Source organism: Octodon degus, unplaced genomic scaffold (assembly GCF_000260255.1).
Source record: "Octodon degus isolate 3935 unplaced genomic scaffold, OctDeg1.0 scaffold00104, whole genome shotgun sequence".
In the NCBI taxonomy this organism is placed as follows: Eukaryota; Metazoa; Chordata; class Mammalia; order Rodentia; family Octodontidae; genus Octodon; species Octodon degus.
Window position 1 is genome coordinate 7,941,367 of NW_004524680.1, and position 13,115 is coordinate 7,954,481.

Below are 13,115 nucleotides of genomic sequence, written 5' to 3' on the forward strand. Positions count from 1 at the left end.
AGCTACTTGCTCACTGCCATTCATTTTCCATCAGATAGTATTGATTGAGCTACTGCTAGAGCCCATCCTCTTCCGAGCCTCAGCATAAGGCCTCTGCCTGCACCATCTCAGGGACAGTGGTGAAACAGTACATCTGATGTGGGTTGCCAGGGAATGGAAATGGCCCAGGGAAGGCTTCCTGAAGGCAGGGAAATTAGGAAGGAGAAAATAGGGAAAAGTGTTTCCAGGCAAAAAGCACAGCATGTGGAAGATCCAGAGAAAACACATGGTAATTTGGAAGAATGGAAAAAAAACCCAGAGTAACCAAAGTCAAACTTAGTGGTAGGTAGAGGGCCTGAGCATCCCAGATGCCAGCATGTCACCATCTCAGCTCACACATGGGAGAGGCCGTTATGGGTCAGCCAGACTCACTGAGGCAGCCCTCTTATCTCTGTAGCTTTCTGGAGAAGCCAAGTTGGACATTGCTGGGAAAGACGTGCTTACCTGTTCTCTGCCTCCAGAGCGACATCCCCGACCACCGGCCCAAGACCCAGGAGCGAGCACTCTGTCTCCTGGCCCTGCCCCTCTTGTTCTGGCTCCTGCCTCTGCTTCATTCCTTTGTGCCTCTACCTACGAGTGCTTCAGCCTCATAGCACTGTGCCCAGGCCTGGAAAGTGTGATTTTCAGGGTTGTTGGGGGCTTTTTTTGTGCATATAAATTACTCAGAAGAATGGATTTCATTGTGGAATTTTTGTACATACATGTAACGTACTTGGGTTGTATCTGTTCTCACTGTAACTCTCCCTCACTGCCACCACCCCAACCCTACCTGCCATGTTGAATCCAGAACTTGAGCCTCTGGATTCAAGGTTCACAGCATCCTGCCCTCAAGGGCCCCCGTGCCCGGCCTGTCTTGCCCTGGGTGCCCTGAATGTGTTTGCTAGATTGAATTAACTTGCCAGAGGAGGAAGGAAGTGGATTTTTCCTCCACTTTCCAATCATGAGGTAATGTCAGAAACTGATTTTTTTCTATTTGACTGCAACTTCTGTTCAGTGGCTTTAGTGTACATAAGAAGAGGAACTGAGAACAGAGGGCTATTTAAGATTTGAACCTGAGAGACTTCTCCTGTCTGTGTTTAGAAGCCCCATTTCTCCGTTCACTGCTACCTACTGCAAGACTTGAACTTGCTCAATCGTGAACTTGCTTAAGCAGGCCCATTCGTAGTAATAGATGTAATTACATTGAGATGGATAGCACAACAAGCATGGAACCAGCGTGAGGCCAGCAGCACACATTAAGAACCGCTTGGGCCGTGTTGAATAGTCAGCCACAGTTGGTGTGTTTTACTCAGGAATAATGACCTCCCATTTTCTTTATTTCCCCCAGCAATAATAGTTGTTGGGTTACAATTATCCCAGTGGATTTCCCTTTCTCACATAACAATCACTTCCTTTAACTAGACGTGAGGGAAGCGAGGGCTTGATGTGCATCGTGCCTTGATTCCTGCAGCTTCATGGGGATGGCTCGGCAGTTGGCTAGACCTCTTGAGTGGAGGAGACATGACTGCTGTGAGAGGGTCTTGTGTGGGGGGCTAAGTGCAGAATCCGGAAGCATTTCTCCCATCCTGGAGACTCAGAAGGACCAGATTTTCCTTGACTGAGGCTCAGCCCTCTCTAAAGCGCAGTGGTGAGGCGAGTGTGGAGGGGCTCCTGAACCAGCTTGTCCTGGAGCAGCTGCAGCTGGCACCTCTGCAGTGGGGTAAGTACTGGTCCAGGCACCTTCCCTCAGGTGTGCAAGCTCTTGGGTGTGTGCGGTGCCTCTGAGGTGGGAGCATGCTGAAGGTGATCGCAGAAAGGCATGGGAGACAAGGGCACCGACCCTGCTGCTCCAGTGCCACTGGACATGGCAGCTCAGCATCCGGGTAAGTCCTGCCATCCCTGTCTTCACGGGGCCCAGTGCCTTCAGACACATGTGCAGTGCACCTCAAACTCACCACAAGATACGTGCCATGTTCCCAAGTGACTGTCGTGTGGGTAGGGGTGTTGTGCAAACATTTCTGAAACGATGCAGCAGGTGGAAGATTGCAAGTGGGTGGTGCCTGCTCTGCTGTGATGCCACTCACCTGGATTAGGCCATGCCCACTTCCCATGCTGGCACGTGGAAAAGCGCGTTTCATGAACACCTTTACTCAGTCTGGTATTCAGCCCACAGGAGGTCGCTCCCAACTAATGCTCCAAGTGGCTGTGTGGACATGTTGGCTTTGTCGTCCCCAGGAGGTTTTTCCCTTGGCCTGTGTCTTCTTAGTACTCAAAGGTATCGTGTTCAGGACGAACTTAATATTTCTGCTGAGATGAGAACCACTGCTTTTCTGTGGAAGTGATTTCATTAAACTGCCTGTTTTGGATCTACTGCTGACAATCAGTTGGTATATATGTGTCTTTTGATCTCTGAAATCACTGTACCTACACTTTGACCCAGAGTCAGCTAGTTAATACTCTGAGGCAGCCCCCCTGCCGCTAGAGACATCTGGACATTGGCTGGAGCCTTAGAGAGAAGAGCACCCCCTTCTCTTTGCATGCCAACCCACTGTAGCCTAGGTCAGCGCCTGCAGGGGTGCCTCCTCTCTGCTGGCTCCCAGCCCTGCATAGAAGGCTTTTCAGCAGAGGATGGAGTTGTCCTATAGCATGAGTGGGTGCACATTTTTCCCTAAGGAGCTCTTTCCCTGTAATTGTCTTCCTCGCTGGTGACCCCCCAAGTGAAGGGAGGGCTTGGCCTTTCTGCTGGGGGCTTCACCATGTGGAGCCTTCTCCAGAGACTAGATTAACATATCCTCTCCTTGGTTATCTGCATGCAATGAGCTGCTTCCTCCAGGCTCTGACCACTGAGGAGGGTCAGATACGTGGATCTTCTCCTCTTAAGGGCTGGGACAGACCCAAGGAAGCAGCACTGTGATTCTTTGGGAGGCCCAGCAGTGAGCAGCTTTCCCTGCCAGGCCTCCTGCCTAGGCCTGTCATGGCCCGACACAGTCTTCACAGCAGTGCATTCTGTCTCCTGGCTTAGAGTGCTGTAATGTATTTACACCACGTTGGGCTATTTCCAGTGCATGTCTTTATACAGAATTTTTGTTGGATTTTTTGACTGAAATGGTCTTCTAGTTATAGAGTTACTAGGTCAAAAGATAGGGATTTTTTTTAAAGGACTTTGTGGTGTTTCTTTGTTAAATGACTATGTGGCTACTGAGTGTGATATAGACCTTGTAGGCCTTGGATTTCAGAGGTGACTCTGTTGTAAGTGCAGCATGCCCAGTGTAGCAGTGTCACCTATGGTAGGGGGTTGGAGAGGGAGGTCCTGCCTGGGCCCATGACCTTGTGGTCTTCTGGATTATATAGCTGAGTTGGCTCTCAGAAGTCATCATACCTTCAGACCTCCCCACCGTGCTGATGGACTGAGAACCCAAGGGGCGTCTGGGTCTTGTCATGGCCAGCAGTTTCCACATCTCTCCCTGTGTCTTTTGCCTTTTGAGTCCCATCATATCTCTGTTATCTTGGAAACTATGGAAATATGGGCTGCCTTCATATCCTAGGAGTCACCCACAAGGACTCTGGCTGAGCTGGTGCTGTCTTTTCCCAGAGTTAGTCATATGGGGATTTCCACTTCTTAGCAGAACTTTCTTTATGAGAGTCTTTGCAGGTTATATATTTATATCTCTGTGTTTAGAGACAGAGATGAACATCCTGTAGTGACTGAGTGCAGGGCCTTGGGTGCAGAGAAAGAATTCCCAAGTCCGCAGAGGATGGCTGACTTTGAGCCTTTGCAGACTTGGCTCCTGGTTTTGACTTTGCCCCTTGACTGAGGCCAAGTGTCCGAGCAGTTGTTCTGCCCTGCTCTTGGGTGCTCTCTGTGACATGGTTGACATAGCAGTCTCGCAGGGATTCTGGGGCAGGAAACTCGACCTTTGTGGCATAGGGTAGCTGGTACTCCCTGAAAAATGTTGTGATCTGTCTGATTCCCTCTGTTCATACCCTCTTAGTCTATGAGGGAGACCTGCGCTGCCTCAGAGTCATGCTGCAGCATGGCAGAAACGTGATTGGCCCTGTACTGATAGGAAAGCCAAGGCCCAAGGGTTTTGGGAGGGAGGGCCCTCTCTGAAGTGAAAGGATCAGGATGCTGGTGGATTGAGAGCCCCAGAGGTGCAGGGGCCTTGCCATGGCCAGCAGCGTTTCTCCCTCTGCCTTCTGCCTGGATGGCCATCATGTCTCTGATGTCATGCAGGGATGGTCCTCAGTGTATCTTTGGGGAAGAGGTGATCTGGCTGAGTTACCAGCTTTGTCCTCAGGGAAAGCTCAGGTGCAGGGCTTAGTCTGTGGCCAGCTAGGCTGTGTGGAGGCACAGATGACGAAAGGTGAATTATCTGTTGTCTTCCTTCCCACCTGTGCCGTGAGGTAGGAGTCTTCATTTCTGGCCTCACAGTATCCAGCAACTTAACCTATCATCTGCATGGGGAATCCCATGTCGTGCTTGGACCTCTAACCAAGGCCTTGCAGTCTCTACACCCTCACTCCAACATTTGGGCTTCTCTAGGAGTCTTCTGGGTCCCTCCGAGGATGAGCTAAGATTGTGGCTCCCAAGAACTCACACAGCCTGAGGGTGTTTAGGTTAGACTACCAGGCTTTGGCTCCAAAATAGACCCTTGTCCATAGGACAGCTTGTCTGCTCTTTCAGAGTGTTTGGCCTGAGTAGCCTGATTCTTTTCTTTTCAACTTGGAGCAGGCTCACATGGTTAATTAAAAAAGAAAACAGGATTATTTTAAAGTAAGAATGTTGCAAGTTCATGTTGTACCTGCTGAGCACCGGAGTAAGGAGGACTTTGCCATTTCATTGCTGAGCCCCCGACAACCCTGGGGGCTTGTGCCTGGCTCCATGCAGCTCACCAGGTCTGGAGCAGTCTCACCTGCCCTGCACAACTGGGAGAGAGTAGATCCAGGTTCGCATGATCCCCTGGCACCAGAATTGACCTTCCACCTGGATGGGTCATTTCATAGTGGAAAGTGAGAGAAAATTGGGAAATTTAGACAAGAAAGAACCTGTATTTCATTTTGTTTATTTCCCAGTTATTTTATGATTCCCCAATTTTTAATTTCATAGAAATGACCTTTTGTGCTGTTTGATCCTTTCTATGCTTGAGAAAACATAAGTTTTGTACGTATTATACATTTCATCAGATCAGTGTGAAATAGAATACTGTTCTATTGTTGCACATTTAGATTGTTGGAGAATGTTTACCATTGTATGAGTTGTACAAGTGGTTTGTACATAGAGCTTGTGGTAGTGGCTCTGAGCCTCTTGCAGTGGCCTTTGCAGGTCACACACAGGCGATGTGTCACTATTGAGAATTGAGCCAATTGACTTGGGTTTTCTTCAGGCTTTGCTCTGTCCTCGTGATGAATCATGGCTTAGGCTGGCGGTCTGGCTCTCTGCACCTCAGTTTTCTCATTTGTAAATGCTAAGGATCCCAAATCCTTAGTAAATGAGGTGCCCATCATCTCCACAGGGAAGGCTTCAGGGTGTGCACTCAACCATGCCCTAGACAACAGACATGCCTAGAATCACATTATTCCTTTCTCTGTAATAGGAAGAAACTTCAGAACCTGGATCTACCTCTGCAAATGATCCAAGAGCAAGACAGGACTGAGGCTGGGCTGAGGCCTGGGCTAGGTGCACAACAGGACCTAAACTGGGTGCTAGGCTGGAGCTTTGGAGATGCCTTGTGTCTCAGTCCATCAGGTGGGAAGAGCACAGGCATGGCTGGGCTATGTGCACCTCTGGCAGAACTAGGAAATTCCCTGGCTGCCTATGTTGAGGACCTTCTTCCGGGCATTTCCATAGATACCCAGTCACAGTGACTAAAGGGGCTGCCACACTGATTGGAATGTCCCACTGCTATACTACCTGCTACCTCCTTCTTCAGCTCATAACACTTTTCTCTTTATAGCTCTTTGTCTTCTTAGACACATCAATTATTGGTCTGTGCTGTCTTTCATAGACATCTGCTGAATACAAATACATCTTCTCTACATTATAGCATGGATATTTTCAGTACACGTTTTCCAAACATTCACCACATGAACACACCTGTGCACTGAAGTTCTGAACTGTGACTTGGTGACAGCACTTGTAGGAATGAGGATAGAGCCAGCGCAAGAAACAACAGTCACCTAGTATCCTGAGTGGGGCACACTCCATGGTCTTGTTCACAGAGTATGTGTCTCCCTCACACTTAACAAGCACTGCTCTGGGCCTGAGATTTTTGCATGTATTTTATCTGGCCTGTAAGAATTCATAAGGTTACTATTACTATTCCCTGTAGACAAATGATGGAATAGTTTGTGAGAGTTTTGTTTCAGGTTATATGGATTATGTTCTTTCTTGGATTGATAGATTTATCTACTCATCAGTTCTTATCTGTGGATTGCCTGCTGTGTACCAGAGACTGTCCTGGTCATGAGAACCCAGGAAAAGTTAAACTTGATTCCTGCCCAGGAGACACCTGCAGTCTGATGAGGACTGGGCTCCCTGGTGTGCGCTGGCTTGGCAGCTTGGACATACGTTCTGGTGGGTGGGGCTGGAGCTGGAGCCTGACCTCCCAGTGTCCAGCCCTGTGCCCAGAACAGGGCCCTAACATAAAGCCACATAAAAGTTAAAGCTCCTTGATTGCTGGGGAGGATTTTAGCTTCTTCTACTGGAATAACTGTCCCCAGCCTTTCAGGCTCAGACATCCCCCTGTAGAAGCCGTTGTTGCTACCATTTGCCTCCCCACTATATCCCTGGCCATTCTTGGGGTCTTTGCCTGGCCCCTTGTCCGGACTCTTCTGAGACTGGAGCAGTGACTGTCTGGGTGGGTAGGATGCTTTCCCTATTCACTTGATGCTCTGAGCATCTATGAAGAAGACAGATGAGCAGGGGATCGCTGTCCTCTTTTGTGCATGCGGGAGGTGAGGCTAAGGGAGACTTAAGGACTGACACAGGCTCCTAGTAAATCAGTAGTCTGGAAGCATTTTCCTAGACTTCTCTTACTTTTGTGCCCCTATGTCCACCCCCTTCCACCTATTTATCTGTCTACCTATCCGCTTATCTGCCTGCCTACCATCCATCCATTCACCTACCCACACACCTACCCTTCCAGCAAATGGGCTACTGAGTACCCTTTGCATGCTGTTCTGTGCTGGACATGGGCAACTTACCCAGGAACCTCAGCTTTCCCATTTGCTCCTCTTCCTCCTTCAGGGGCCTTCCACTTTCTGTAAGAGGCCTTTCCTCTTTGGAGGAGGAGCCTCCAAATAAGCCCATCCCTATCGAAGGATGGAACATGTGGCCCAGCCTTCATTCTTTTCCTTCAGATAGAGAATATTTCACATGGCAGCAGTGCTTCTGTGTGGCAGGTGGGAATGGGTGTATTCCCAGTCCCCCTGGCTTATTGGGCCAGGACCGGCCACACAGCAGGATGGTAGAGAGGCAGTCTGAGCCCTTGTCCAGCATGCTGGCCTGCAGGTGCTGAGGAGAGGACTAGTCTGAGTGACACTTGCAGGTATGCAGAAAAAGCTAAGGAAAGAAGTTTGCATAAAATGCCTGGTGTCCACTTACCAATCCTGATAGTCAAAGGCCTGTCTGTTAAACATATGTAGCCCAGAGTGGTCCATGGTACCAGGCTTTATCAGAACTGGTTTTAACAGCCACAAAACCAGGAACCTTCTTCACAGCCAGACTGTTTCCACCAGTCAGCATAATTATGTCCACTGAACATCCCCAATAAAAGGGACTTGGTGTTTAATGTAATTCACCAGTCCTCACAGTCCTGCGAAGTAGCTGAAACCTCCCTTCTTCGGAGCAGGCAACTCCAAAAGCGGTAAGATTCTTTGGTGATCGCCACCAAGTAAGTGGTAGAAAGAGGGCCTATTCCAGGGGTGCCTCTGAATGGAGGCTGACTCTTTGCACTGCCTGCCCCTCAGGAAAAGAACCACAATACTCTGGGTAGCCCCCATGCCTTGATCCCACAAAGCATCCTTTGTGAGCCATGTACTGTTTGTTTGCTTTATTTATTTTGCAAAAATAAAACATACACAGACATTCTTCAAAATTCAGGAGGTACAAGAGGACAGACAGTGAAAATACCTCCTTCCTGGCCTCTGGACCACCATCCCACAGTTCTACTTCTGTCCACAGATGTGGCCTAGGCACTTCTTGTCCTTGGGGGGAATATGCAAGGGTTCTGCCACCTGCATTGTTTTCATTTAAGGACAGATGTGGATGTCACTCCATCTCCGTGCCCTGGAGCCACCTCATTCACTCCAGATGCTATATGAGGTGTGTTGTCATTTACTTTGTAACTGTGTGATGAACTCCCAGGCTGTTTATCTTTTGCTGTTATAAGTGTTGTATAGTGAGTATCCCTGTAAATATGTCATCTTTCACTGAAGAGAGCCACGGTGTAGGACATTGATTTCAAATTGAGTAGACTGTTTTTCATACTTAGAAAGACATCCCTCATTTGGATTCTTTTTTAAAAAAATTCTCACATGTTTGCTCCTAGTACATTAGGGGATTCTTTCTTTCTTTCTTTCTTTCTTTCTTTCTTTCTTTCTTTCTTTCTTTCTTTCTTTCTTTTTGAGAAACAGCTATGAGACAGTTTCAAAACAGGTTAGTAGCGCAGTTTCAATAATTAATACATTGCCTATTGTTATCTTCGTAGTAGTTATTCATAGTACAAATGCAGACACGCTATCCTGTCCAAACACTATTAGTACAAATCTTTCTTCTCATTAAATTAAGAGAAAGTAGCTATATATGTATCTTAACTATTTTTTTTTGTGTGTGTATTTCACTACAAAATGGTCCTTCATTTATATCCCCTTTTTTGTTTAGTTTTGTCAGAGATGGGTATTCCATTGCCATTTAAACATTGTAGGTGCTTGAATTCAGCAAAATAATCCAATATAGTCCAGTAGTCCATAATAGTAGTGGGTTATCTGTAGGACTGGCAATGTCAGAAGTTGTTGACCTGAGCCCTTTACAGCTCAGCATATTAATATGGCTTTACTTTTTATACTTTGTTTTTATGCTTTTCTGCTGGATGGTTAAGACCATGATAAAGCAAGACCTATATAACAAGAAGTGTAAATTTTATATCTGACAAGGTCAGTCAGATCCCCTCAGGATTTACCCTGAAGCCCTCTACCGCAGTTTGCAGATCCTTTGTCAGTGTCAGCCATGTGAATGAGTCACAGCCATTGCTTGACCAAATTTTTGTCTGTGTAAGCCTGAGAGAATGTTTTCTCTCCTTGTGACTCTCCTTAGGTGCATTATACCTTATCAATCACTTTCCTCTGTGGCCCTATAATCTCCTTGATCAGAAAATTTGGGACAGCACTGAGTTATAGGATGCTACAGTACAGGTTCTCTTATGTTCCTGAGTCCTCACTGACCTTGAAAGGCTAGGGCCAAAATGTTGGCTTCCCTTGTAGCCCTTCTTTTTCTCTCATTTTTGGTCTGCAAACTTAAGTTGTGAACCCTCCAGAAGAGAAGCTTAATGATATTATTACCCTATACCATAGGCAGTTGAACTTAACCTCACTATCTATCTTATATTTAAATATTTTATTTATTTATCTGGAACGTGTTAAGCTATGAGGCATGGTCCATCTTTCTTTTAGAAAATTTTCTAGCTGTCCTATGTTGTTTAATCAGTAATCTATCTTCCTCTACTCATAATCTGTCTTCCTCTACTCATAAGCGATGCCATTTCTCTCCTATTTGAAAAACATTTGAACTTTTTCCAGTATGTCTCTTGGTGAGGCAGCACCACGCTGAACTTATTACAACTTTATGTACAGGTTTTTTGGGGGGCAGAGAGGGGTTACTGGTTACTGCTTGCTTTCTTATTTAATTAGGTGAAAAACCCTACATAAAATAATTTACTACCATGACCATATTGAAGGTGAAGGTCAGTAATGTTAACTATATTCACAGTGTTGTGCAAGAGAGCTAGAAGTTTCCAGCTTGCAAAACTTAAACTTAAACTCACTGCCTGTTGTACATCTCCCATACACATTTTATGTAATTTCAGAAACAGCTTGTCTAAATCATTTGAAAAACAAGTATCTATAGAAATTTAGCTGACTGTTTACCTATGATTCTTTTTCTCATTCTTGTCTTTTCTTAAACAGTAACTTTGCTTCTCCTTTTTCTTTGTTAAGCTGACAGACGGATGATCTCCTTCTTTCATTAATTCTTCCCCCTCGCCCTTTTCTGCTTCAGTAATTGCTTTTATTTGTTTCTCATTTCTGTTTTGCTTGGCCTTCCTGTATTTTTCTTTTTCTTTTTATCATTTATAGTTTTGGAATTTAATCTGTTTATTTAAAGTTTCTTATTAATATAATATCTAAAATTGAAAGTTTTCTTACTGCTTTAACTATACTGCATGTTAAGAATTTGTCATATCTAATATTTGTTAGGTGTTCTGCAGTTTTAGTTCATGTTTGATGTCTATCGCAGGAGTTTAGAAGATAGTGTTTAAAAAACAGAACTGTTTTCCTTTGTTTTAAATTACTTTCTAGGCTGGGAAGATAGCTCAGCAGTCGAAGTGCCTGCATAGCAAGTGCAAGGACCTGGGTTCAGTGCTCGGTACTGCATACTGCGCCAGCCCCAGAACCCCTGGTGTGCCATGCTGGCCGTGAGCGCGGGTGTGGTGGTGCACAGCTATAAGCCCAACTGAGGAGGCTGAGACCAGAGGGTCACTGTGAGTCTGAACTGTGTAGCAAGATGCTGTGCCAAATACCCTAATAAATTTTTTTAAAAAACATAAATTACTTTCTAGTGCAGTGGTATAATAATCAGTTTAGTACAATCTCCTCAGAATTTTCTGAGGCTCCTTTATACTGAGTTTTTTATGACTACTTCATCAGTGTCGAAAAAGCAGTTTTATTCCTTGTTTCACATTGAAAATGATCAATTAGCTCTGCCTTATTAATTATATTTGTTAAGTCTTTTTCAAATTTTGAGATAACATCTCACTAATTTGCTTGGTGTCTCGGGTTAGGCTTGACCTTTCCCTTTCCTTCCTCAGCCTCCTGGCATGCTAGAAGTGTAGGAATGTGTCTCTATGCCTGGATTTGCTAGGGTTTTAGTATCCTTGCTTACTGGTGTACCATAGACTTAAGAGATAAAATGGAACTACTGCTAGTGGGTTCCATTCCACCATGCATGTATTCCTGGACATTTGTGATCTGTCTGTCGGTCAGTTGGTCAGTCAGTCTCTCTCTCTCTCTCTCTCTCTCTCTCTCTCTCTCTCTCTCTCTCTCTCTCTCTCTCTCTCTCTCTCTCTCCATCTTGTAGCAATGAGGCTGAGTCTCTTAGAGCTGTCAATGATACAAACAGCCGACTGTAGCATGCATGCAGTAGGTTTGCCTCCATGGTCCTGTAGCATCTACAGAATGAGTGTTGGTGACTTTTGATGCACAGATACTCATAAGATCATGATTTTGTTGTAACTTTTGTCATTTAATGTGGTCTTTGCTTCCTACATGTGCTTTGCCCTCATTCCCACTTGGGCATTGTAACAGTCACATCCACTTCCATTTTGTTTGCCTGCATTCCTTTGCCTATCATTTCATTTCGGGCCTTCAAGAACCACTCTTTAAAATGTGTTTCTTTTGGGCTAAGAGTTGAGATCTGCTGTGTGACCCAGCTTCCAAGTCTTTTCATCAGTCTGTCTGTGAGTTTAAACTCTTTTCTTTCATCGTTATGGTGCATGTGTTGGGGGCTCAGTTCTGCCATGCTGTAGCTACCATACTTTCTAATCTTTACTTTTGTGATCTAGTTTTCTTTGCTTTGTTTTATGTTTTAAGTTTCTTCCTCTTCCTTGCCAAGTCTCCTGCTTCTTTTGTCTGACTTCCCCACTCCCATTTCTAGGGCCTTAAATCCCTCATTTTCTTCACAATCCTTCTAGTCCTTTGAAATTTCATTATGCAGTCATCAACAGCATAATGCTTTGATCAACACGATACTGTCTATATGATAGTGGTCTCAGAAGTTTGTCCCAGAGCTGAAAATTTCCTATTGCCTAGTATCTTTACTGTACTTTTCTATGTCTAGATATGCAAACCCTTATGACTGTGTTACAGTTGCTTACAGTACTGGGTAAAACTAGCATGCCATGTAGGTTTTCAGCCTAGAAGCAAGAGGTGCTGTGTACTGGATAGCCTAGGTGGCTGTTGGGCTATGCCCACCAGGCTTGCTGAATTTCCTAGTATTCTTTCCATCATTAAATGACAAGGCTGTGTTTGCAGATTTGGTTCTTGTTGTCCTCTCAGAACCTGGCTTTTGCATAGTATTCTCAGAATCTTGGACTGTCACTGGAACATTTAATCTATGCTTCATAAATATTTGTTGCTAGATTAGTAATATAGTCTTTATGACACATGTCCATGGCAGATAGTTGCACTCCATTGCTCTAAGAAGTAGAAACTAAAACAGTATTCACAGTGGTCACTCAGCCTGCAAAGCAAGGACTGCGCACACGATTGTGATCTCTGAATCCATGTTTTCCCAGTATATTGCTCATCCTAGAGTCATGCAATGAGAAATCAGCTGTATTTTAGCACCTGGCTGTCTTCTGACCAGATATTTTACTATATCACCCTCTTTTAATAAAAAGAAAGAAAACATTATCATATGCAAGCTTGCAGAAAAGTCACAGTACAGAAGTGGGAATGACTTTTCCTGAACCATTTTAGGGTAAGTGGCTAATCAGTTGCCCCATTACCTCCAAATATTTATTACAATACAACTAATAAGATCATGCAACTATCATTGAAACATAATGACCACTTAATAGCAAGATTTCATTGAAGATTTTGCCAGTTTTCTCAGGAGTGTCCTTTATACCTAAGAATCTAGATCATGTTCCGGATCATTGTTGCATTTAGTTTTATTTATATTCGATATTCTTTGGGCTTGAAAAGTTCCTCAATCTTCTTTGACTTTTATCATTTGATACATTGAGATGTACCAACCAGGAGTTTTGTGGAATGCCCCCCAGTTTGGGTGTGTGTGGTCATTCCTCGTGATTAGATTCAGCTTA

At 45.0% G+C, this 13,115-nt stretch overlaps 1 protein-coding gene across 5 annotated transcripts in view; it reads left to right on the forward strand.

Annotated features, from left to right (window-relative positions):
• The window catches only part of Trappc9 (trafficking protein particle complex 9), an 847,990-nt gene that overhangs the window by 723,134 nt on the left and 111,741 nt on the right, over window positions 1-13,115 (forward strand). For all 5 annotated transcript variants that reach the window (XM_023723940.1, XM_023723939.1, XM_023723941.1 and 2 more), the window contains one exon: window positions 1,648-1,738. In XM_023723940.1, the coding sequence (XP_023579708.1) occupies window positions 1,648-1,738 (91 nt within the window). The remainder of the gene's footprint in view (window positions 1-1,647; window positions 1,739-13,115) is intronic.